At 36.6% G+C, this 26,981-nt stretch overlaps 1 protein-coding gene across 2 annotated transcripts in view; it reads left to right on the forward strand.

The window, feature by feature from the left end:
- BRWD1 (bromodomain and WD repeat domain containing 1) overlaps nt 1–26,981 on the forward strand; it is a 61,680-nt gene that overhangs the window by 11,708 nt on the left and 22,991 nt on the right. For both annotated transcript variants that reach the window (XM_075431898.1, XM_075431904.1), the window contains exons 10-29: nt 97–167; nt 1,317–1,417; nt 2,768–2,808; nt 4,378–4,476; nt 5,912–6,062; nt 6,663–6,797; nt 8,085–8,213; nt 9,511–9,736; nt 10,183–10,368; nt 11,086–11,269; nt 12,021–12,111; nt 13,045–13,185; nt 15,209–15,294; nt 16,189–16,387; nt 17,372–17,488; nt 17,607–17,714; nt 18,086–18,210; nt 18,328–18,410; nt 18,855–18,966; nt 24,498–24,559. In XM_075431898.1, coding sequence (XP_075288013.1) covers nt 97–167; nt 1,317–1,417; nt 2,768–2,808; nt 4,378–4,476; nt 5,912–6,062; nt 6,663–6,797; nt 8,085–8,213; nt 9,511–9,736; nt 10,183–10,368; nt 11,086–11,269; nt 12,021–12,111; nt 13,045–13,185; nt 15,209–15,294; nt 16,189–16,387; nt 17,372–17,488; nt 17,607–17,714; nt 18,086–18,210; nt 18,328–18,410; nt 18,855–18,966; nt 24,498–24,559 — 2,447 coding nt within the window. The remainder of the gene's footprint in view (nt 1–96; nt 168–1,316; nt 1,418–2,767; nt 2,809–4,377; nt 4,477–5,911; nt 6,063–6,662; nt 6,798–8,084; nt 8,214–9,510; nt 9,737–10,182; nt 10,369–11,085; nt 11,270–12,020; nt 12,112–13,044; nt 13,186–15,208; nt 15,295–16,188; nt 16,388–17,371; nt 17,489–17,606; nt 17,715–18,085; nt 18,211–18,327; nt 18,411–18,854; nt 18,967–24,497; nt 24,560–26,981) is intronic.

Below are 26,981 nucleotides of genomic sequence, written 5' to 3' on the forward strand. Positions count from 1 at the left end.
ATGTTTGAAGAAACATGCCTTTGTGTTTTGAAATGTTGATAAAAGCCAAGTTTTGTGTGTTACCATGTCCTATTTCAATCATCTTTTCTTTTTAAGTAATCGGCCAGTGAAATTCACAGAGAAACCTAGGCCAGGGGTTCAGATGCTTTGTTCTTCATTCAGTGTAGGTAAGTCCTATACAGATTGTGTTTAGCGTTGTGATTTCTCTTCTTTCCTCATAAGTAGTTATGATAATACTCTAGTTGTGACAGCTTTAAAATACACAAAACCAGCAGCCTTGTAGTAAGTGATTGTATATATGTGTACTGTTAGCCTGTGACATAATTAAATAACGTGAGCTGCCTTAGCTAACAGTGAAAGACTGTTGAACTAAGTGCTACTCTTTTCCTTTTGCCATTGGTGATTTTACAGAACTAAGTCACCTGATGCTTGTTTACTTTTTATCCATCATTACTGGATTTTTATTTTTGTTTAATCCCTTCGTATAATGTCAGGGATTTGCAATATTAGTTCTCAGAGATACCACAGTCAGCAGCAGTGGAAGTGGTTACTGCCAATAGTAGGAGCTCCTGATTCTGTGCTGGTTGTATGCAGGGGTAGTCATAAAGGTCTCTTCTTGCTTCAGAATCCACAAATGTATCTATAAATGTGCTTCACTCCTGGCTTGTGGTTGTCTTCTAATCACATGGGTGACTTGTGGGAAGGCTTACTGGTACCATCATGAACACTGGAAGAAACTTAGGAATTTTGGAAATAAAATACAAATCAAAGTGTAGCTTGTTAACATTGTCAGGATATAACCCTGGGTTGGATTTTTTTTGAGGTTTTGTTTGACTGTTTGTTTTTTGTTTTTTTTTTTTTTTCTGACAGCGCTTGCAGGTGCCAAGCGACAGATCTTAGTATTGGTGCCACCACAGCTAGATACTGGTGTACTTATATTGGTTTCCTTATGCTTCTACCCAGTTTTGGAGCAATTCACACGCTACAGTGAAAGCATCATCTAGATAATTCTGATGATGACTAGCCATAGTCCTCATAACCAAAGGCTTCTGTTCGCAATTGGTAGTGTTAGATGTTTCAGCATTCCCATAGTTATGTATTTTAAAATGTTTGCAACACTGGGTGTGACTATTTTTACTACAGCTGAGAGATCTTTCTGGGGCAAGAGGGGGATTTCCTTCTACATCTGTATGTCAGTGGAAGAGCATAAAAAAAGTGACAGATTATTTTTTTAAAGTACTAGTAGGTACCTGAGTAATGTTGGTGATCTGTTTAGTTTCTTACGCAGACGCTTAATTACTGTTTGATTTTTACAGGTGGTATGTTTTTAGCAACCGGCAGCACTGACCATGTCATCAGGATGTATTTTTTTGGCTCTGAAACACCTGAGAAAATAGCTGAATTGGAAAGCCATGCTGTAAGTCAGATTGTTAAATCTAATAAGTAGTCATTTGAAGCAGTATTGAAGTTGCAAATTAATGTTAGTGGATTTGTGGCATGTTCTTTTATTGAATATTTTTAGAACTTAGGCGGAATTTCAGTCGTCTCAATGTGACTTGACCATTTTAAAGGCTGGAATGTGTCAATATGATACTTGGAATTCTCTTTTCAACTGGATGTCTCACATTTCTTTAATTTTAAAGCATGTGGTTTGCTCTGTTGCTTCCCTCTGATGCAAGCATGCCTAGCCACCCATGTATTGTGTGCTGTATACAGGAAGTAGATAGGCTAAGTGGATTTTGTTACTGAAGTTATTTACCATTTGACACCTTTTGTGTTAAATCTTTGAATGGGATTGAGTTTCCAGAATTTTACTTCTGTTCATCTTGACTTTTATGCACGCCTTCATGCAAGGCTGTGCAAGCTACTTTATGCTTCTGAAGTAGTAAGTCGACTTGCTGGTTTTGCATTGTTTTCCCACGTACTTTACGTAGTCTGTGCTGTCTGTCTTGCGTTCTTGATCCAACTGATACCTGTTAGGAAAAGAGCTTCTTAATTAAAAGTAGTCATTTTTTATTTTTGTACCTTAGTCTAAGGGGCTCCATCTTCTAAGGAATCTAAGGGAAACTTGAGTTATGTTCATGTGCTAGAGGTTGAGTCTTTTTTTTCAGCATGATGCACAGATCACCTGTAGTTTTGCTCTAGAGAACTTATATTTAGTTGAATCCTTGAAGCTCTTTCAAGGGCAGCTCTTAAAATACTTGCCTGCATTTTGTTAGTCTCAGTGTTTTCTCTAATACTGAATCTGACTTTAACAATTTATGTTACAGTGATAAGGCTTGATCAATACGTATTTTGTGTGTAGAGATGACTTTCAGCTCAAGATAAACTGATCCGAGTGTGCTATCTGCTTTTCCTGTAGGTTTTATTGTGATAAAAATGAATGACTAATAGTATATTTCTTTAAGGAATGTGTAAGTAGGGGTGTGAATGACAGATTCCTCTCAGTTGTAGTTGGCTTAGGATATTGGAAATATGTATTTAAATATGAGTTAATTGGCTGCCAAGTTATTAATGGACAATTGCTTTATCTGTCAGTCCTTCATATTTAATTGGGACATTTTTTTAAAACTTGCATTTTAGATGCATTAACGGTAGTAAATTCTGGTAAGTATATGTTGGACTTGGTTCACTTTGCAGTTAAAACTGTTAGAAATTATGCAATATGCAGATTTTGCATTGTTTCAGTTTTTATTAAGCTCAGATTTGTCAAAACCGTATTTCCTGCTTAAAAATATAATTTCTAAGAAACTGTTTTTTCTTACAGGACAAAGTTGACAGCATTCAGTTTTCTAACAATGGTGATAGGTATGTTGAAAGATGTTAAAATATGAACAAACAATACATTATTTTGGAATTAGGAATGTGTTAGTGTTCTGACCTGGAGGTTTTCCAGTAAGATAATTATACTTACTTATAACTCAGAGGGGAAATTTGGACTAATCCAGGAGAACATAGTGAAATTTCAGCTGCCGGACTCAGCTTTCTGTTAATCTTTATTAGACAATGTCTTTGGACTGGCTGGGTTTTTATTGACCTGGAGGAATGTTACCCCTTTTTAACATACTCGGTGTATGAAGCCATGAGTACACCTCCTCTTCACCCTCTTTCCCTGTCAGTTTCAGGAAGTATTGGATGAAAACAGGAAATGGGAAAATGCAATGCAAATGGTCTAAAATAAGTTCTAATCAATTTCGTTTGTTCCTAGCCTACTGTTATTTTTTTCAGGAAATGATTTAACAGAATTTTACAGATGAATGGGGTGGGGGGAAAGCACTGTGTAAATTCCATTTGTAAAACTTCACCCATGCTTCCAGTACAGAATGGAGTAAAAATTGATCTCTGATTGGCCTATCACTAGTGAAGATTTTGGTTTTAGCTTTCAGGGTAGACTTACATCTGCAACCATAAGTTGCAGCTTTATTTTTATTGGCTTTTTCTCTTCTTGAAAGCCAGATAACTGTGAGTAAGAACTCTAATAATCTGCATTCAGTTTGGAAGTTGTAGTTGTGTTCCTTTTAAATGTGTTTTTTTTGCAATTATTCTTCTTTGGGGCCATCGTGTTGCACTGGTCCATCCATGTGGCCTAAATGGATTACTTTTCAAGGCAGTACTGAGAAAAAAAAAAAAAAAGGCTACACTTCTGTTCTTTTGCTTGGTGACACTTTCTGTGGAAGATGTTTAAGATTTGTAATTATTATTAAAATGAGTCATAGCAAATTAGAACACAGTCATGATATACCTAGCATGCAAACTTTTTCTGTGGGAGGTATGTCAACTGACTTTCTCAGGGTTGTTATTCATGGACTAGGGAGATTATCTTTGGATGTTTTGCAATGTTTCAGTTCCTTTCTTCAGGAATTTCCATTCTGCTGCATTGATAGTTTCAGCAGTTCATGAAATGGAAGCATGAACTGCCGTGGTTTACACCTTGGTATCTTGAAATAAACCACTGGTGGTCTTCTCTTTTATGAACAGTTGTGGGTGGGAACATCTCGGGTGCTGATCTGTTCTTGCCTCTATTTCAGTATCTGATACTCCACAATTTCAGAATGGATTACTTAAAATGCTACATTAAAGTATTGTAATTCAGAAGCAGTTGAGGATGAAGTTGTGAATTGAGTTTAACTTTGGAACTTGCTTCTTTGTTCTGTGTGTTTTGATAACTTTATTCAGTTTTTCAGTTCAGAAAAACTCTCTTTCCTGGGCTTCTGGAAAGAAAGTTAATGGACTGGTAACTGTAAAGAATTCTCTTGCACACAAATGGAAGATTTCACTTCTGTCGGTCGTTCATTGTAATGTTTTAAATTGTGGTGGTGTGTAACTCAATATACTTCAAAGCAAATTTGTTTAACTGTCTTTTAAAACTTCTTAAAGGTTCATAAGTGGCAGTAGAGATGGAACAGCTCGAATCTGGCATTTTGAGCAAGCAGAATGGAGGAGTATATTATTGGATATGTCTGATCGATTACCAGGGTAGGTGAAGTGTTGTCTTTTTTTTAATCTGCTGTGTAAAATCAGAAAGTTTGAAAAACTCATCAAGCACACTTACTTACAGTCAAACTAGAGCAAGCCTTACCAATATTATGATCAAGTGATGTGGTCTCTGAGGGGGTGAAATGGGTGTTCTGGTGATGTAATAACTCACTAATTTTTAGTCTGTGCTTGAATAAATGCAAATATATTTGTACAGCTTTTGAATGCACACGGTGCCAAATTAATTACATTTTGTTTGTCAAGGGAAAAAAGTTAATAGTGCAATAGATCCTTTCTCTCTGGATTTCAGTCAGACACCTGATATGTCCCAGGAGAAACATTTTTAGATTAGTAAAAATAAGGTAGATGATAACCTCTTTTTAGGAGAGGTCATGACAGGTAATAGGTGAATTTCATCAGGGACTGATCTTGCTGACTATTTTCATTGATTCTTTTGTACTTTTAAAAAAATATATTAATGAAATATGCTAGTGGTACACAGTTTGAATAGTGTCATTACAGATGAAGATCAGGATATTACGTGGCACTGGATAAACCTAAAGGATGGATGATTTACAGTAGTACAGAATGCTGAGTCAACTTTTGTAGACACTAAGCAGAAACTAATTTGTAGGTGATTAAAGGAGGGGGACAAACACAGAAACCAAACCTTCGATATACTAATTGATTGCGGGCTGATTGCAAGCTCTTGTGATGTAGCCATTAAAAAAGAAAAGGTGGGTTTACTAACAAAAGAAGAGGTAATACTAGTTGAGATTTCACTGTGGCATCTTTCTGCCTTAACATGTACAATTGCAGCCGTGTATGATTGAGAGAGAGTCTGTGTAAGAGAGGCTGCTAGCTGACATGGAATATAGATAATACTGTGTGAAGGTATGTTTCAAAGAAAGCTTGTTCCTTCAGTTAACTAAGATGCTGAGAGGAGAGAAATGAGGAAATAGATGGAGGTTAATACAAAATACTAGCTCTAACATATTAATGTTGGGAATCAGAGAAATGCTTAGTTAACGTAGAGGTTAGCTTCTGAAACAGTTAGTTGGAAAGCTCTTTACTGTAAAAAGTCCAAATTTTTAAAGGAATTATGTTAGAATTGTATTTAGAAGGAATTATGTCTTCTAATTGTAGAAGAGACAAGACTCCATGAAAAAGGAAAGCATTTTTGCCTTGCATGTCACATGGGAAAGAGGTTATCATGTCCTATGAAGTTAGTATGCTAGAAATCCAGATTTGCTTTATAGTTGGTTGCTCCAAAAAGAATGAAGTTCACGGACAAAAGTGTCAAAACAAATTTATTTCTTAACTTCCCTTTCCTCGTCTGATTATTAATGTAGGAAAACAGGTTTTTTTTCTGTATTTTGAGGTTGAAATGGGGTAATTTAAAAATATCTCATGCTTGTTCAACTCTTTGAAATAGTGACACGTGTTCAGAAGAAGAGAAATTCATGAAGCCGAAAGTAACTATGATAGCTTGGAACCAAAATGATAACTACGTCGTTACGGCTGTGAATAATCATCTGCTCAAAGTTTGGAATTCCTGTACGGGGCAGTTGCTTCATGACTTGGTGGTATGTAATTTTACTTGCTTTTTGAAGTAGGTGGTCTTCCTAGAATTGCAATGACACGTGTGTGCTGAGTTCATAATTAGATCTGATTTGTCTTGAAAGCTCTGTAAGAATGATGAAGCCTCTATACGAATGATAAAGCAAGTGTTGTTTTTCTTGGATTTTTTTTTTTTAATAAGCAGAACTAGATGCTTCCTCATCCTTCTTTCCCTCGCTGCTGTGTTGAACTTGCCTCTCCTGTGGAACGCATAGAAGTTTTTGTGCAGTAACATACTTGTCCATTGAATAGTTCACTGTCCTTTGGCAAAAGCTTCATATCTCTTGAGTTCTTGCTTGAATCTAGAAGATTATTAAATATAGAATGATGAAGTCTTTATGGTTTGGAGTTTTGCCATACTTATGTGCCACAGGTAACAGTCCAGATAGATACACTGTGGAATTTTTAGTTGTGTGTTTTTGGAGGCAGCTTGTAGGGGTCTAATTTTCCAGAAGTCTGAAGTGTGAGGAGAGGATAGCACAGTGCTTTAGGCTCTACTGCAAATACCCTGTTGATGTGGATTTATGTCATCTGGTTTGGATGTGATGTGCAATTTTAAATTCTAGGGGCATGCGGATGAAGTATTTGTCTTGGAGACCCATCCTTTTGATTCCAGAATAATGCTGTCTGCAGGTCATGATGGCAACATTTTTATATGGGACATTACTAAAGGCACGAAAACAAAGCATTATTTTAACATGGTAAGACTTTCTTAAACTCCTTTTTTTTTCTCAACACACAGCTGTGTGTTCACATAGTAGTTCAAGGAACTGGCACCAACATGCCCACCCCCTGCACCTTTCGGAAAAAAAACCCCACTAAAAAACAAACAGGCAAAACCCACCAAAAAACCCAAGCCAGCAAAATTTCTCTAGAGCTTTTACCTTTCAATTTCTTGGTTATTGTAACTGTAGATACGAAGTGACCATGAGCCAGTTTTAACAGCTTAATGTGACAGAAAAGGAGGGCTGGGATTGCCTCCCTTGTCTGCTCCCACCTGCCCACTTACATTCTCTGCCTTGAATCAGATGCCTCTGGCTGGACCTTTTACTGAGCTGAGTCAGTGGACTGAAGTTTTGCGAAAGTATTCCCCGCTTCCTTCCACTGCTACTTTGCTGTAGGGCTGCTGAGATGAATGCGATCAGAGAGGTCACAATGAACTGCTGAGACAGGGAAGATGAATTGTGAGAGTTTGCAGTTGGTTGTGAGGAATGTGAGGTATGGCTCTTCAAACCTCACCTGTTGATCAGGACTTCTTGGTCTGTGAGGTGTTGTGAGTAGTGCACTCAGGACTTTTCCACTGTGTGTTACTAAAGATCATCTTACAGCTCATTTGTGGTAACCATTTTCCTTAATTGAAATGAAGTGCCATCTAAAAGAGTGAAAGGTCCTGTTTTAGACCAACATTTCAAGAGTCTTACAGGCACATATTTGTATTCTCAGCTGTCTTGAAAATGATATTATTACCATAAGCGTTAGTGGATTGATGCAGTTCTCAAGAGCTCCCATGACATTTGCTCCATTTGACAGCTTGTGATTAACCCTTTAAAATAGGTTATTTTCTCTGAGACTTAAGTTATGATCCAATGTTCATATTAATTTTTTAAACTCTTTTTTTCTAGTTACAGTCAATAGCAAAATTATTTTTTTTAATTTTCTTTAGCTTTAGGATTCTTTGTGATTTTCTTGAGTAGCTACTAACAGATAAAAAGCCTCAAAAAGCTTTTTTTTCTCTTAACATCAAGTTTCCATACCCTTTAGTTTATCTTTTAAAATTGAGTGCCTCTTTTAAAACTGTATGATTCAGAACTTTAATTCACATGTCAAAGGGACAAGAAATAAATACCTCCATTAAAGCATAAATAATCTCGTTACTTTGGTTTAAGAGCTGCATGACTGCTTTTGATAGAGTAATTAATTTCTGATGCTGCATTATTGCTCAAAAAAAAATTGGTCAGATAGTCCTGAGTTTCTTTCCTTCAATCTAGATTGAAGGCCAAGGACACGGTGCTGTTTTTGACTGTAAATTTTCACCAGACGGGCAGCATTTTGCATGTACAGATTCTCATGGACATCTACTGATATTTGGTTTTGGCTGTAGCAGACCTTACGAAAAGGTAAGTTCATCTTTTTATTACAACTGTTTACTCTGGCTTCTAACTGAATTCAATTAATTACATTTGTTCCTCTAAAACAACATATGTAAAATAGTTTTGCATGGGTACGGAATCTAAATATGGTGACTTCCTCCATGTCTGTGAGTTCCCTTGTACCTGTGGTCCTGGCACAGTAGAAACAACCAGTGTCTTAACATTCCCTTGGGAGTAGCTCCCAAGAACATTTCTGGAATACATTTTCATCTTCCAGCCAGCTAATTTGCATGTTAATTGTTAACCTGAAAATTACTTTTATTTCTAAAAATAGCTTAATGTTCAAAGATTTGAACATATGACAAAGTTTATTACGCTACTATGTAATTAACAAAAAAGCAGACTGTTTGTGTGTTAAGAATAATCTGTCTGTTTATTTTGGTTGTTGTAACTTGCAGTTCTTTAGGCCTTTTCTTATTAAAACACACATTGACTGTAGTAGTTTGATTAAAATAAGCAAAAGTAAATATCCAACATTGTGAATTTTGAAATGTTAGAAAAATCTGCATGAGAAATGTTTTGCTTTTTTGAATCTATCAGCCTGTTTCGGTTTTGTTTTGATATAAATACTTGTGTTTCTGTTTTTTCGAAATGGCTCTCAAAAGTGTAGTTCTGGCCTATGCTTTTCTTCACCTCCCCCTCAATTTTTTAAAGTTGCAATGATATTTCCATGTTTGTCATTTTAAAGAATTATTTTTTTTGTTGCTCTACATTCTTAGCTGAAACAGAAACTTATTCTTTTCATGCTGCTCATCATTGCTAGGAGCAAAGATACTGACTGTGATCTATTACTTGTGTAACCGTTTTCCTTCAGCTGCATGGATTTAACAGGTTTCAGTTGTAGAAAAATTCCTGGTGGACATTGCATGATGAAGAAAGAACTTTTCTTTGAGAGCTTACGTTGAACTTCAGACAACGATTTCCTTACATGAAAACCAAGGAAATTTTTCTTAATTGTATGGGGAAAAAATAGTGAGATGTAAAATATTTTTAATTTGAAGTGTAAAGCAGTGCTTCTGCTTTAAGTTACCTCAGTTTATTGTTTTCTAAAAGCATTTTGTTGCCTGCAAAAGTGCTATCAAAAATGAGAGTACTGCAACAACTGTACTGGTTAATTGTAGCTATGCATAACTCTTCTTATTGGGAACTTGCCCTTGCTTTTAGCTTTAAGGAGATTTTGGGTATCTTAGTGTCACTTGTTCTCTCTGTGATTTAACATACTCTTTTTTCAAATCAATAACGTAAAAACTTGATTTCTTTCTAGATTCCTGATCAGATGTTCTTTCACACTGACTATCGGCCGCTTATTCGAGACTCTAACAATTACGTCCTAGATGAGCAGACTCAACAGGCACCTCATCTCATGCCCCCTCCTTTCTTAGTAGATGTGGATGGAAACCCTCATCCAACAAAATATCAAAGATTGGTGCCAGGAAGAGAGAATTGTGCAGATGAACATTTGATTCCTCAACTTGGATATGTAGCAACAAGTAAGAACAGCATCACTAAAGACTGACATCCAGAAGTTAAGAGTTTCTGTAGTAATTCTATATGGGAACAGAGTAGATAAGACATAGGTGATTTAAAAATGCCTTAGTTTTCCCACATGCTACTATTGTGTGTTTATGTTCACTAAAGGTGCTGAAAGGTCCCACAGCGAATATGATTTTAAACAAGCAAAAAATAATGGGTTGTTCAAATGGATGTCTTAATTCTTTTCTTTTCTGCAGGCACTGACATGCATAAACTGTGTTTGAGTTATAGGCTCCATAAATGTCTCATTTGGAATAAACAACTGGAATAATTTCAGGAATGGTTTTCATAGTGTTTAGTTGTAGAATGTGTCTCACTGTGGTGTGAGCAATGAGATTAAATCATTTCTTGTAGCCAGTTAGTTAACTGAACCCGTTGATTTTATTTGTATTACACTTGCAAGGTGATGGAGAAGTGGTTGAACAAGTTATAGGCCAACAGACAGTTGATCAGGATGAACAAGGCTTGGAACCCAGCATTCTTGATGGTGTGATTAGACAGTTACAACTACAGCAAGATCAAAGAACTGGAGCTGATCAAGAATCTGCTTCAAGTGGTCCACAAAGCGGGGAAGGAACACCTAGAAGAGGTTAGTGCTTGCTGATAAATTGTTAGGTAATTGTTGTATCTCCATTTTTATTATACTGTGTGAAATATTTCAAACAGGTTTTAACTTTAAGTTGTTTTGAGGACTAAGATTCCCTTAACATAGTGATATCTGGTTAAGATCTTTTTGTTCATTAAAACACTGCTGCTCCTGTGCTTAAGTTACAAAACAAAGCCTTTCACTTTTCCTTTTAAAGAGCACTAATTGTATTGCTTGCAGAGTGCTACATACAACATTTACAGGAGTTGCATTTATTCTCTTCTAACATTTGTAAAAGAAGTATTTTACCCTTATTCAAACTGGATTCCCCTCTCCCTCTTCACAGATTGAAACCAGACACTCTTCTGATCTGTGTCCTTGTAGTTTTAATTACGTAAGCTCAGCTCCATGAAAAGTGCTTTTTGGAACCTCACTAGCCTCAGAGCTGCCTGAAATAGTTCGGAAAAAACACTTCTGTTACATTATACTTCCTTTCATTGTATTAAAATTGTAGTAGAAATAACCAATTTAAAAGTATATGTATAACCTGGCTGTATTTTCTACAAGACAGATAATTTCCTGAATGTGCTAACTAGTCATATACTTAAGATCGTGGAGATAAAAATATGCAAAGTGTTAATTTTTTTATCTTGTAGTAAGAAGAAACAAGGTTCCAATTCTGTGCAGTCTGGAAAAAATGGTTTTGTTTGTATATTTTAGCTTTTAGAAGACCAAGTTATGACATCCAGTCTCCTCCCAATATTGGTCTGCGACGTAGTGGGCAAGTTGAAGGTGTGCGTCAGATGCATCAGAATGCTCCACGAAGTCAGATGGCTACTGAGCGAGACCTTCAGGCTTGGAAACGAAGAGTTGTTGTACCAGAAATACCACCAAGCTTACTCAGGTCTGTAGACGGCTTACTGGGCTGCAGATAACGACTAGGGAGAACACATGCTGTTTTTTCTAAATCTAGTGCTATTAGACCTAAGCTAAAACAGATGCGTGGTGCAAACTGAAATAGTCCAGTGTTATGGTCAGCTGTGCTTAAAAATTTTTAGTTGCCAAGTCCGTTCAACAAGAATAAATTCAAGTTTTTCTAGTTTAACAGAGAATGTTTCTCGTATATTTCAATATTTTAAGTCATCTAAAGGGTAGCTAGATTACCTAGGTTTTTGCTTTTTCCAAAAGAAAGGGATATAGGTTAAACTGAAATGCTAAAAGAGTTAGATCCTTTAAAAAGTACTGTCAGTATGCATCTGTGAAAAAGAGAATTATTATTGATAGCTAAGTATTTCTTCTTAATGGTACAGCTATATATGCTGCCGCATCTCTGAAGTTTTTAAGAAGCTTTCCCGGTATTGGGAGGTAGAATGATTGCAAAGGGAAGAAAGTGGATTAAAAATGAGATTGCAAAAATTTATTATATTCTGATACTTGTAAGGAAGTCTTTATTAATACATGTGCGCTCATTTCCAGATAGTGTAAAGATGATGGATGTTACAGGTGTTTGAGCAGTAAGAACGTCTGAAATTAATAATGTAATGGAATTAGGTGTTAGGGTTTTTTAGATAGATCATTCAAAGAGAATGGATCATTTAACTTGTCAGCATTGTCAAAACAGATGCAGAATTAGATTTTCATTACTTCCTTTGTAGGAAGCAGGAAGAATATCGAATTGCTAAAGGTGAAGAAGAGAGAGATCTTTATGCAACAGAGAAGAGAAAGTCATTTGAGTCACTGGAAGAGGTATGCAGCAGCTTCTAGGAAAACAGGCATTCAGTGTCCAGGGTCAAGTCATGGTTTAAAAAATGAAAACAAACATTTCTGAAGATAAGGTCTTCAAAGGTTCTTCCTGGTTCAAATTCCACTCATTGCAGGACAAGGTTTGATTTATTTTTATGAAAACCTAGAAGTCTTTTCTCCTTCCATCTAAGGTTATTTGGTAGTAATTTTTAAAGGCAGGCTTGATTCAGGCTATTCTGGTTTTACTGCACTTAAAGTACCAAAGACAGTTGTTGCAGATCCATGCTAAAGCATTGAGGGGGAAGTGAGAATGTTCCAGATCCTATATTTGAAGAATTATAGGCTATATTGTTGCTTCCTTGTCATTTTACTTTAGATTACAGTGTTTTGTGTATAGGGCAACTTTTTCAGACTTGCCCCGTTTTCAATGATTTTTTTTTTTTCATTATCTATTTTTTGGAAGAGATCGGTAAGAAGGAAGAATTAGTTACTGTACTGTTTCTATAAGACAGTGCTCTAATTCATCGTGTCTTGCAGTACAAAACAATTTGATGCAAGAGTTCTGCTACTTGATCCCCTTAACTAGGAGGAGTTGAGAATTTCTGGTCCTTTCAGAATTGTGCGTTGTAGGCAGTTCATATCTTGATTCTGTAAATATATGTATCAGGTAATGTGAATGGACCTGTGACAGTAGTTTATATAAAGAGTAATTTCTTACAACAGCTATTAAATTGGGAACAGCAATTTTAAAAATACTGGCTTCCAGGAAAATTATTTTGTGTGAAAATGAGTTTTGACATGATCAGGCTGTGATGTGATGAGGCCTTTTCGGTTTTTACATTCAGTAGCGCTTTTAGCTACCCTTTCACCCCTATAAAGGTATGCCACATACATACTTTTATGTAACTTCTTTTTTTTACTTCCTGTGTAAATTAGAGTGACTCTGAGTCTTCATTAATACAATCTAAGCGTAGACTGCATAGACGAAAATACCGCAATTACCGAACGCGGAACAACATTGAAGAGCTGGAGTCTTCTGATGAGGAAAGAGATAACTGCTTTGGCTTGGTAGAGCAGGTGAGTTCCCTTCAGTTCTGCATTTTGAACTTGAGTTCCTCACTAAGTGAAGTTTCATGTGAATGTGCCTTTTCTCTCTTAAACTAAACAAGCAAAAAAAACCCAAACCTTCTTTTACCAGAGCAAGTATTTCTGTAAGTGTTGTTATTGTTAGCACCTCTCAAACCTAGTTGTCTGTTGCTTTAATAATGGCACTTTCTTGTCGTTTTATGAATGGTTGAACTATTTTTGCTGACAATCTTCTAAACCAAATCCACAGCCCAAGGCAAAAAAATGATGTACAGTGAGGCTGGCTTGAAGTGAAGTTTGGATTTTAGATGTGTTTTGCTATTTCTCAGAGAAAAGCTTCCAAATTTGTGCACACACCTAAAACTGGAAATTTTGAAGGTTCTTGATAAAGCATTTTTAGGGCCTGGTAGTGTGATTCTTCCACAGAGTCTGTTTGTCTTGGCCATGTCCTGGCTTGGGTTGAAGCTTTGGTGTGGATAGCAGGAGCTTTTGACTGTTGTGTTATCATATGCTGTAAATCGGTGGTAGGACTGCTTGCACTACAGTTGTCTCGCCTCGCATGCAAGGAAATAGCCTCAAACTGGGAAAGGGGGAAGGAGTGAAGGGACTCTAGAAGGTTGGACTTGTTGAACTAGTCACTTATTTTGAGAAGAACAGTGAACAAAATGGGGGATGTTCAGGAGATAAGAATTTTGTAAGTAACATGAAGAATGATATTCTTTGGAACTGGACTCTCTTCTCCTTGCCTCTTAATAAAGGCTTCCTGTGTGTTTAAAAATCAGTAAGTCACTTTAATGAGGAGTTTAGGTTTTCTGTATTTTGGGAATAGGGTGGAAGGGGAGTTGATAGGAGACTTCTGGCACCTCACAAATTGAAAGCAGACAAAGTGCAAATAGGAGAGTGATGCATGCTGTCCTGTAAATACTACATATATTTAAATATTTTTGAAGAAGTGGTGTTAGATCTAATAATACTAAAATTAATAATACTGTAAGAAGCTGAGCTTTGATGTAAATGTTTTGGTTTGTTTTTTTTTTGTTTTAGTCCTGCAAGGTAGGATAAAACAGAAGAACTTACCTAGTGAGTGTTGTTCATACTGTACCCTGTATGAACAGGTCTTAGGGAGATCACTGTTAACTTTGTTACTCTGAAAATGATGAACAAATAATCAGTTGGACTAACTTAAACAGTATCAAACTTGAAGTTGGAAGTTAAATCTTGTTTTCTTTCTTTTTTCTTTTGCTTGATAGCATATAACTTGAGATATGAGCAATGCATTATACTTAGTCATTTTAGTTATGGAAAACACAATAAAATGTGAAGTTAATACAAATAAATTGTTGAACAACAAACAGGAAATTACTTAAGTTGTAATATATTTTGATATATCCTGACTATTTAGTTTTGCCTTTAAATATATGCATGAATACACCCAATTAATACTTGGTCAATCAGTTAATACTAAAATCGGAAAAAAATCATCTGATTCTAACTTTCATTACTAATGAAAAAAAAAATGCAAATGGGACATATGATGGCTTTCCTTGATTTGCTGCCTTTGCAATCTTTAAATTCTTCCTTTGCATTCTAGTGAGCTAGATCTTATTGTATGCTTTACATGACCTGATTGCAGCATTTGAAGGAATCAAAATCATGTGCCACTTTGTTCTGATAAATGATGTGTACTTAGATTAGAAAAAATAGAACTGTCATATGGTAGGGGGATAGAAGTGCTGCTTTGTGAAGAGTGGCTACAGCAGGTGGATCCACATGTGGCGAGTAACATGTGAGTGAATATGCAGAAGTTACTGATTAATAGTGCACTCCTGACGTTGATAGGGTAAGTTGAAATCGGCTACGAAAAAGAACTGTTTTCATTTTAACTTTTGTTACCAAAGTTCTTCCTAACTTGATAATATGCAGACATGAATGGAGAACGTGTTTTGTGTTTCAAACCCTTAAAACATGTGCTGTGAGAAAGTTTTGGATTGACTCTGCGTATTTTTGAATTCAGGAAGCTGAAGAAAGTGAGGGCTCTGGCTCATCTGATGAAGAAGAAGAGTGGAGGAGTGACAAGAAAAGCAACAGTAATAGTTCTAGGTAAAAGTGAACAAATAAATTCCAGCTTTTACTGTAATAAGATTTACTTGAAGCTTGGCAAGTTAAAAGTTGTATGGAAGTTCTGTTGTGCTTTGTATGTAATAATATTTTGTAGGGTACTGTACTGACACATTGCATTGTTATTTAGTGTTTCACCGAAGCATTTCTGTCTTAATGTAGTTTCAAATCCTTTTGCTTTTTTGCTAGAGGACAAGGAGAAAGAAGATAGTCTGGAACAGTTTTTATAGTGTGTTTTGTTCTGTTGGGTTTTTGAGGGGTGGGGGTTTTTGTTTGGTTTTGGGGTTTCGTTTGTTGCTTTTGGTTTGTTTTTTTTTAATAATGCAGCAACAGTCAATTGCTTGCTCTTAGAAAAAAGGTTGAAAAAATCTTTATAATTTTATTTAGAACTGAAGTTATAGATAACTTTGTGATCACTGTACTGTGGCTTTTTTAGATATTCTTAGTAGAACTGAAAAATACTGAGAGAGATAGATAGATAAATACAAAAAAGCAGATGCATACATATGAGATTTGTATAACTGTCTTTAAAGAATTTCAGTAGTTTGGGTAGTGTCTTCTTTAGGGAGGGCTCTTAACTAGTCCAGAATTTCATTGCACAACTTTCTTGAATAAAATGACTGATTTTAGAATTCACCAGACTTGAGGTTTTTTAAAAAACATGTTTTGAATTACTGTGTTCCCAAAAAATTATGTTAAACAGCAAGTGAAATAACTGTTTCAACAGGTCAGAATAATTTTAGTTCTTCTGATAGTGCTTTCAGTAGATACTGTATCTATGTCTGCACATATTTGTCTAAGAGAATTTAGCATGCTTAAATATTGACAACTTAGTTTTGTGTTTGTGTTTTCCCTGACCCCGTCCACTATGGACAGTGACTCTTCAAGTAGATACTCTGACTGGATTGCTGATGCGGGGATTAACCTACAGCCTCCCGTACGGACTGCTCGACGGAAAGCTGTCAGATATTGCAGTACTTCAGAAGATGAAGTATCAGTAGAGAAATCAGCTCCTCCAAAGAGAAGAAGAAGAAGAAAAAGGAGAAAAAAGCCCAAACCAAAAAAGCAGGAGGAGGTATACAGTTAATTTCTTCTACTCACTCTTTAATAAATTTCTCTCTTAGGTTTTAGACTTCTTCTCTAGAAACTGTTCAAGCAATTGTTATTGCCATTGGACAGGGATATTGGTATCACTACATACAGTTTACCTTTAATTAGTTTGAGACCATTCCAAATGGAAGGCATCTGCTCATTTGTGTAGAAGAATCTTCATTCCAAGTGAACTAATTTTCACTTTTCAAATAAAAAGGATTCTCCAGGTTGCTGGTATCAAAGGAGAAATGTGATTTTAAATAACTGTAGAGAATATTAGACTAAAACCATGTTAAACTGTCTGGTCTTAAGTAGTGTATCATTGTGAGAACTTAAGGGATATAGTCACTGTATTTATGGTGGACATTTATACTTGGGCTGAATTTTTAATTTTTTCTAAGTTACAATAATTACTCTTTTTTAAGTTACTGAAATTTTTAAGTTAATTTAACTATTCTTCTTTGAGTTACAATAGTTATATAAAGGGGCAAGCAGAAGATTTTTTCTTAATGCTTGGGTAATTTTAGTATGTTTTTTGTCTCCATGCTTTCACTTTCTTCAAAGTATTCTCAAAATGGTATTTTTAGAACTGTTTTAATATGGATATTTACTGTGCAACATCTATCATTTTTCATCTTCACATAGTTTCTTGCATCTTGATAGATTTCTAACTGGGCACTGAGAATGCTGTCTAAATTATAAAACATTGTTTCTCTGAAGACCTGCACAATAGTAATGTTGCTCACTCAGATCTTCATATGGGAAAGGAGTGCTTAGTATTAGTACTACAAATACAGTTACAACTCGAGCAAAGCCTTGCAGGAATTTTGCTAATACAGTTTGGAAATGTACATTAGTTGTTTATAAGTTAAGCTTTTGTCTGCCAAATTAAAATGGAATGATTTGTTTTGATGTCATGTCAGCAATATGTCTATTATGTCTAATTTGCTCTCTATTAAATGTGAAGACTAATGCTACAACACAGCCAGTAAACTTGGAATTGTCATATGATTGCCATCCTCCCGTTTGGATAACAGACACAGCTCTTAGAAGATCCCCATTTGTCCCTCAGATGGGCGATGAGGTAGGAATATTGATTAGAATCTTTAAATGCTTGTATTAACTAACATTATTGTAGTTACTAAATATATGAAGATATTTACTGTTTGGGGTTTTGGGGGATTTTTTTTATTTTTTTTTAGGTAATATATTTCCGACAAGGACATGAAGCTTATATTGAAGCAGTTAGAAGAAATAACATTTATGAACTGAATCCACACAAGGAACCATGGAGAAAAGTAGTCCTTAGGGTAGGTCTACATTGAAGGTACTGTAGGTTCAGTACTAGTACTCAGTGAATGAAGAGTTGTATTACACTGTTTGCAAAACATTGATTTGTGAGGTTATGCCATTTCTCATAATGTTTCCCTATGGAAACAATAGGGGAAAGTGTTTTAAATTACCAGAGTATCTTCAGAGTTACGTGGGGGAAGCCCAAATGTAAATAGCTGTGTTAAAATTGCCAAGTCTGACAGACTGCCTTCCACTGAAATCTCAAATCCAATTTTAGTATTTTTTGGGTTTTGGATGTGGGTACAATTCATGTGCTTGGTTAAATAATGTTAATAGTTCCATGCATAGTCTAGAAGGTAATCCTTGCTGAAACTGTTCTTGCCTGTAGGATCAGGAATTGGTAAAAATTGTTGGAATTAGATATGAAGTTGGTCCTCCCACATTATGTTGCCTCAAGCTGGCCTTTATAGATCATGCCACCGGAAAACATACAGACAAATCATTTTCCATCAGGTATGTGCATCTTTACTTGTCTGACAAGTATTTAAAAATACATTTCTTCTTAAGCTTCTTCCTGAAGCCCTAAGGCACGCACATGAAAGGGATTTTTTTTTCTTTTTTTTTACCTAGATACCATGATATGCCAGATGTTATCGACTTCCTTATATTACGACAGTTCTATGATGAAGCACGGCAAAGGAACTGGCAAGCTTGTAAGTGTGTTTTCTGAGTATTTGACTAAACAATTTTGAAGTTAGAAATTTGTCCTTGGCTAATTGCTGAATATGCTAGATGCTACTTGCTTGTAACTTCAGAGGGCTCTCTGGTAGGTAAGGTCCCTTTGCCCGTTAGAAATTTGAGCGTACTAATTGCTGTACTAAGCATTTTGGATGGATTATAATAGAGCTAAGATACAGTCTTTAAAACACATACTGAGACTCTAGTGTTCACTTTTTAATTTTGTAGCTAAGTAGCAAACTTAGATTTTAGCACTTGTATTTTTTGGCATAGTAAGTTGTCTCATCTTTTATTGAATATCAGTGGGTTTAGAACTTTGAACTGAGATACACTGATCAAAAGCTTTTCTAATTGCATGTAGAAGCAGCATAGTTTAACTTCTCTTAGTAGAATATCTGAGTAGACTTTTTTTGCTCTAGCTGATAGGTTTCGATCCATTATTGATGATGCCTGGTGGTTTGGAACAGTGTTGGGTCAAGAACCCTATCAGCCTCAGTATCCAGATAGTCACTTCCAGTGTTACAGTGTTAAGTAAGTATAAAAAGATTTTACACTTTTAGTGTTGGTAGTGTGGGTTGACACTTACATAGATGGCTTATTGGTATGAGAATGCAGAAGTTGTTCAAATTGTTCTGCTGCTTGTATTATCACTTCTTAATGGTTTCAAGTTGCTAATCTAGCACGATGTGATTATGTAATAACTTGTGGCAACTTTTTAGTGAATAGTAATATGGTAACAGAAGTTACTGACCTCTTTCACGTTTGCCAGTCATTTGCTGTAATGACCAGTGCAGAATCTCTTCCACAAAGCAAGTAATGCAATTTCCAGTGTATGTTAATTATTATTCTTCATTGATAATTGTTTTTGGATGGGGCATGCTGAATCTCTGTTGTTGTTGCTGACATCATGGTCCTTATGCTTCAAGTTCTCACACTGTCTTTCACACAGTGATCTCATGCTCCCACTAGAGACTCCTGTACAGGACGTTTCCAAACGTTGTTCTCTCTTCATGCTTGATGTATGCTTGTGAAGACAGAATTTGAGCAAATCAGGGGTATGAGGGCAGAGAAACATTAATGCTTAAACAGGAAAGGCCAAGGTAGTTGGGCCCATACTTTCTTTATCAAGGTGTGTTCTCCCTGCTGTCCCCCCATGAGTTTGATGTTAGTGGTGTTCCTGTGCACCTTCTTTCATATCGACAAAGACGTCCTTCACACAAAGGAGAAGAAAGGTGAACAAGGATAGCTCTGGACCTTAGTATTCAGTATCAGGATATTGTCTTTAACCTGGGCAGGGCAGGACATCTGGGATGGTTCTGGGATCTTGCTTGCTTTAGATTCCCCCAGCAAGGGAGGACCGCAAGGAGAATGAGTGAATGCATAATATTCCTATTTCTATCATGACCAGAGATTCTTCCCATGTCTTTTACAGTTTATTTTATATTCAGAGTTTCATCTTTAGAGGGCTTTCTTTTTTTTTTTTTCTCAGAGACTTTTGAACCTGTCGCTCATCCCAGAGAAAGGAAGTACTTGTATCTAGTAGACAAATCTGTGAGACTGCCAACAGTATGTTACGTCTTTTGATTCCTTGTCTCACCTACTTTACTTGTCAACATTCCCGTTGATTTTCCGTAGTGGGAAGGTGTAAATAACTTCAGTCTGGAAGTTCTTGCCTGTATGCTCTTGGCAAGTCAGTGTTCACTTTTGCTGCTACAGTTACAGTTAGCAATTGGCACTCTTGATGTACCGTAAATAAAAGTGGCATCAACATTGTCTACAACGGGTCATTTGACCATAAAGGATTTTTTCATGTTCCTGACAGTGATAAAGCTAAGACTGCTTCACATATAAAGGATGTCAGTACGTGCGAGTACTGTTTTTTCCTTGCTGACAGTTGCTTAATCACCCACAAGGAGAAAGTACATACAGATGAAAAACTGAAATCCAGACTATCTGTACATTTATTTCTTGCCCTCATTTCTTTCTCCTGCGGACTCCTCTTTTACCTGAAGAGAGGATCTTGACAAACTAAAATGGTACTGGATGCTTACTGACATCTTACTCATGTCCCAGGCCTGAGTGATAGTACACTAGGAGCGTATCTCCTGCAGGTGGTGTAGGGGTGGAGATATTCAAGTTACTGGCTAGTATATTTTCCCTTGTTTTGTGAAATGATGTACAGAGTAAGAACACACCAAGTCTAGATACCAGTATGAAAATACAACTAAATCTTCTTTCAAAGTACTAAATTTTATCTATTAGATAGCTCAAACCTGTTGATATGCTGCCATGGGGAGTCTGCGTTACCTTCCATATGTTATACCTTTCATATGTTTTGTTATGTTACCATAGTTGTTCCTTAAGAGTATGTTTAGTTGGGGTTTTTGGTTGTTTTCTTTGCCAGTTCAAAACCAGGTTTCCAGTTATGAGAAAGAGCCTATAGCCAATTTCCTAGACTACTTTCTTCTGCAACTGCTAAAGCCTATTTCAGTATTTTAATGCATCATCCTTTTACAGAGGAAAATCTAAAGCTGGTTTCAAGTTAGCTTAGTAATTGAATTGGTAAGGAATGAAGTGCTCTTTAAAGAGCACTTTCAAAAGAGAGCTCTTTAAAGATATGTGCTGATTTTGTTGAGAATGTGCCTCTGTTCTACCTTGACTCACAAGCAACGTTTCTAGAGAGGATTCTTAACATACTTATATGAAAATGTCTGGAGTGTTTTGCAGTTAGGTTTTGTGACTCAGCTGGGTCCATAGCTCTTCTTGTAAACATGGTACTTTGTTCAAGAATCTTAAGCCTTGTCTACCCAACAATCTGCATGTGGTTACCAGCAGTAGCTTCCTAATTTGCATTTGTATTCTTTATACATTGGATGCAACATTTTACATCAGTTTATATGGGGGGAAAAAAAAAAAACCCTAAACACAAATGGTTGTGGCTCCATCTTAGACAGCATATTGCAGTTTTTCCCTTTCGTCACTCAGGACTTGGGTTATCGTGCCTATTTAGGTGGTAGAATTTTGCTAATCCAGCTGAGTTTGAGTATCTGCAGTTGTTCTTCACCACTTCTGATACAAAGAGCTTTATTGGAGTAGAAGTGATTTTTATTTTATACCAGTAACAACCTTTGAAAGTTGGCTTCAAAACACTCTATGATGGAGAGTGTGGGAAACCACATTTGAATGAGATGAAGGGGAGTAACTGCCACGTAACTTGATGGGAAGTCTTACCAGTAGCCAGGTTCTCACACACTTGGGAATCATCTCAAATTATCACCATCACTGTTGTGTAGATAATAAATAAATGGAAGATGTATGAATGGAATGTTTTTTTATTTTAATGGCCAGACAAAAATAGCTTTTCGTGTAGAAGCAGCTTTGTATGTTGTGTTACCTGGATGAATGGAGCTTAAGCTGAACTAAATGGGGCTTTACTGGACTAAACTGTATTGATAGTCTTTCATGCATTATTATGAAGTAGTATATACACTTATGAATACCAAAAATTCTGAAGTATCGTACATTAGCTGGGGAGGAGAACTCGATGGATTAACCTTCGGAGCCTTCAGATCTCTGTTAGTTCATAAACATCAATCAGGCTGACTGTGGATCAATCAAAGTTTTCCTAAGTCAATGGGTAGTCCAAAATAATGGAGAGGTGCTCTTGCCTGAGCAGAGTATTAGTTATAAAATATTATGAGGGTGATCATCTGAATTTTCAGTTTGTTTAAAATAAATATGCAGGAGGTATTAGACCAAATGTCTTGCGTTTATTAAGTCATAAGTAGTAGGTGGCATTCACCCAGGCATTTGAAGAACTCTGATATGAAATCCCTGGCAAAGTTGCAGACTGTCCTACAGTTGGACCGTGTGCTAGAGGGTTGGCAGATCGCTGTTGTGACTCCTGCCAACGGAAAAGGCTGTGGAGGGAAACTGGTGAAGATACTGATACACTTGACGTCAGTTTCTGGTATATGCCTGTAACAAAGAATAATACTGTTGAGCACAAGCATAAGCCTAGCTGCAGGAAAGAGCCAGCACTGCATCTGTACAGGGAAGTTCTGCCTCTCTACAGTTCTTGAAGTTCTGAGACTTAGTAAGTGTATGAATAAAGTGGACAGTGGACAGCATATATTTGGATTTTTTTTAAGAAGCCCTGGGCACAATTTCTCTTCAAGAGATGTTAAAGAAACTAAGGTGACGTAGGATTGGAGTAAATAGTTCTATGTGTTGAAAATTCTTTAAAGGTTAGGTTGCAAAAGAGTGGTTCTTAACAATCATATTTCAGGCTGGAGTAGTGGGCTCCCCCAGGAACTGGTGCTGCGACCAGCTTTACTCGGTATCCTTCTAAGACTCTTGGAGGGTGCGCACAGTGAAGTACCCATGGTCTGTAAATATCACAGGTCATTTCAGGTGGTAGTCAAAGATCACCCTAAAGGTGAGGTCTTCCAGAAGGACCTCATGAAACTGACTGGGCAAAAAAGTGCCAGGTAATTTTCAGTGCAGGTGTATGTTAGGCAAGACATCTGAGGGAACAGTGGTCTTATTTATGCTTATACGACATTGTGCTCATTAGTAAATTCAGCTGAAGATGGAAATGTTGAGATAGTCATTGACAGGTCTCAGAACATCAGCTGTATGTGCAGGGGCAGTGGCAAAAACCAACAAGGTGTTGGCCACCACCAGAAAGGATATCAAGGACAAAACAGTATTGCTGCTTTCCAGCACTGTGGTGTGCTGATGTCTTGATGTATTTTGGGTCTCAGCATGTAAAGGCAGATGCAGTGACTTTGAGAAAGATACAGAGAAGGGCAACTAAAATGGTTATGTACAGATACTTTGTGGATTAAGATTAAAAAAAAAAAGTGACTTTTCAGATGGAAAAGAATGGTGAAAGGGTTGTGTTCATAGTTCATAAAATCGTAAAGATGATAGGCAAGGTGAATAGAGCATTATTCTTCACCAAATTCTGTAATGACAGAAGTAGAGGTGTGTGTTGAAATCTGTAGGAGAGTTGTTTAAAAGAGTTTGGGTTTGTTTTTTTTTTAACATTGCGGGTAGTGAACTTTGAAAACACATTCACATAGGAGGCTATGGAAACAGTATTAGCAGGTTCAGAAAGATACTAGACAAAAATAAACAGATACTAAAGGAAATAGGCTGGGATGTTTTCCCAAATGTGCGTAGAGGAATACAGTGATCCTGACTGCTGGAAGTAAGAATAGAATGGACTTGTACCAGGATCATACGGTCTCCGTAAATAGCATCTCCCAGTAATAGTTTCAAAGACAGAAATTACTGGTCTAGCCAGACCAGTAGGGTGTTACACTGATCCAGTTGGGCATTTCTTATGTTTGAAATACCAGAATTTGTTGTTATTTTTTGTGGACTTAAAAACATGTAAAAAGCTGCCTAAATATGGTAGAATTGAGAGATCTCAAAATGATATTCATACCCAATAGTTAAGTATCAGAATGAATGTAGAGATACCCTGTCAATATCAACTGTGTTTGCTTCGTCTTGGTACTTACTTCAGTTTCTTCATTTTATACTTACTCTCTTTTTTGTCTTCATGTGGTATGCCTTATGAAATTAAATGTTAGTATACCAAATACCTCACTTACTGTTCTTCCCGTCTCTGAAATATTCGATGGACTCTCACAACTACTGTTGTGGTTAGCAAAAAAATCCTCTTTTCTGTGTGTTTTTTTCTTGTATCTTCCCCTTGATGTTGTAATCTCGTTTTTCCAAGTGTATGGCTTATTTTTCTTCTGCAACGTCCTGATACAGGCTTTGTAACATGAATTTTGATATTGGGTGAGTTGCATGTGGCCAAAACCAGGAGCACAATTTTAATCTGAAATTCGTTATGAAAAACGTTTCCTTTTTGCACTGTGACAGCTGATGGCTAGCTAATGCTTTTTATATGCATGTTTATACAGTGTATTTTATTAATACCTAAAAATAGTTATGATTTAAATATGCTTGGAGGGAGTACTTCTGAGTCAACATAACTTTAAATTATTATTGATTTTTTTTTTTTTTTTAATTCGGTGAATCAGATGGGACAACGGTGAAATTGAAAAGCTTAGCCCGTGGGACATGGAACCAGTTCCTGAGAATGGTAGGTAGAAATTCAGTTAATAAAACAGTCCCTCTTTCCAGTTCCTTCATTTCATGCAGGTATTGGGCCATAGATGATTCCTATCTTTCTTGCAACTCTTGCCACCAAGTCTTCCGAGTAGAGTATCCATTGTGCATATCTATTTAACAGATGGAACTGATATGTAACAGTTATCCTTTAAAATACAGAGAATGTCAGCAGGGTATTTTTGTGTGTTTAGGCAGGGAAGTTCTTAAAGACAGTCTTGCTTCAGATTTGGTGAAATACCTTTAATATACCTACATTTTTTCCCCTTTGCATCTTTCAGAGCAATTTTGAAGGAAATACTTGAACTGTGTAGCTCTGGCTTATGCAATAAAACCTGCTGCTTCCAACTGCCAAGTTTCAAAAAACTATTTTGTTGTAATACATTATGGAATGGGGGGTTGGGAGAAGAGTATGTATAAAATAATTTCCAGTCAGCATATCCTTACTGCATACAGTTTAAAAGCAGCAGTTTATAAAATTTGCTGGTCAAATCCAGATTAACTGTAAATGAAACAGTTGAATTCCTGGTTTGTCTTACTCAGTGGAGTTTTGCAGTGCTTGTCAGTGCCAGCTGGATGGAGGGAGGGAAGGCTGTGAAATACTGAGAGAGTGCTTACTGAAGAAGCTGTCAAAGATACTAGTTTTCTTAATAACGCTTGCTAGGAGAGAGCTTCTTTCCTAGACACAGGAAGGCTTACACTATCTTTTTTTCTTCAAGACAAGCATATTGTACACATGTGGATGTTCTCAGTAGCCACACGACTGTCTAATCTTCGAAGTGTTGGCTGGCTGCTTCAGTCAGATCTTGTGATGACAAATTGTGCAAAGCAGTCTGAAATCAAAATGCGAAATTGATATCTTTGTGCATTTTAGTTTATAGAAAACAAGTAATCAGCAGGATTTTGGCTTTACACACACAGATGTGTCAATTGAAACATTCCATTTTTCTCATCACCAGCATCTGTCTCCTGACATACAGAAGCTGTTCTTATTCATCGTGAACTGGTTAATGCTTCCCCATATATGTCACTGAGAGACGGCCGTATTACTGTTAGAGGCTCACAAGCCTGACATGTGAGTTTAAGTCAGGATTTATTTTGTTAACAGGACAAACTGTATCAATTTCTTCTGAAGGCTGTATACTATGGTTGAAACTTTGTTTATATCAGTGTATTAATTATCACTTTTTCCTCTTATGGACGGAAATACAGAGAGTAGTGTTCTCAACCTAAGCTTGATAGCATAAAGGAACTAGAATTCTTGAAATGCTACACTATCAGTATAATGACAGAGACATCCTACAGACGCTAATTTAAATCTGGATAGTATTACATGTGTAAGTCATCATTTACTAGCTATATCAGAGGCAAATTGTAACTTCTTTCTTTGATCTGATAAGTTGTTACTTTGCCATGTTAAGAGCTTAGTTGAGCTGAGGAGCTACGACTTTACCATAGTAAAACTGTGAAGGGACGCAAAAAACAAAAAAGCTCAAAGCTAGTGTATGGTTTGTGGACAAGGTCAAAGAATTGAGAAGAATATCCTCTGAACAGGTCAAAGATAAGTACCACAGGAGCCACTGGACTAAAGGAAAACCAAAAATTGTCTGAAGACAATCCAGAACTCCTTATTTTCTGCCTTTTCTTCCAAGCAGACAATGGCGCTTTGTAGGGAAGTAAAGCTCTTACAGAAAGGTTTTGTGCATTTCTAAAAAACGTTATGCTAACAATATAGTATAAAACAGGGGTTAAACCCCTTCTCCGTTGTGTTCTCGTGCTTTCTTCAGTTGGAATGACTTAGAGATCAAATCAAAATTGTACCTTGCGTTTGCCACTTACCTCAAAATATTTCTTCTTTATTCAGTTTACTAAGATAGATGTATGAGAGAAGAACATCACTGAAGTTGAACTAACTAGCAGGTCACAAGTTTAATTTGTTACCTTCTGTATCCTGCAAGCATAAGCTTGGTCTCGTGATTATCAAGATACAGTATCAGATGTCAGACTCTTGTCGTGTCAGGGACAATGCTGTCAAGATCAGGAAAAACTGGTGCATATAGACCTGAAAGTTCAGTTTTCAGCAGCCTGTTTACTAAACCACTATTGGTGTGGGCTGGCTGTTGTTATATATTAACTGACTGTAGCTGTGCTGTAAGCACTGCAGCCCTCCTTCTGGGGATTCAGCTTTCTGGGACCCATTTACCTCTGAAGATTAGACTATGTGGTCATGCTCTGTATAGATATAGAACATGCCAGGAGTTACGTCAAGTCTTCTGTGTCACGTGTACCAGGGTGCTGCAAAGAACACGAAGCAGAGATCTTTACGTGCCCGTTGAGAAGGACGGAGTTTTGTGTGTTTTAGTCTGTCATTTTGCTTTAGTTGCTACTCCTGCAGG

This window comes from Opisthocomus hoazin, chromosome 1 (assembly GCF_030867145.1).
Source record: "Opisthocomus hoazin isolate bOpiHoa1 chromosome 1, bOpiHoa1.hap1, whole genome shotgun sequence".
Taxonomy (NCBI): domain Eukaryota; kingdom Metazoa; phylum Chordata; class Aves; order Opisthocomiformes; family Opisthocomidae; genus Opisthocomus; species Opisthocomus hoazin.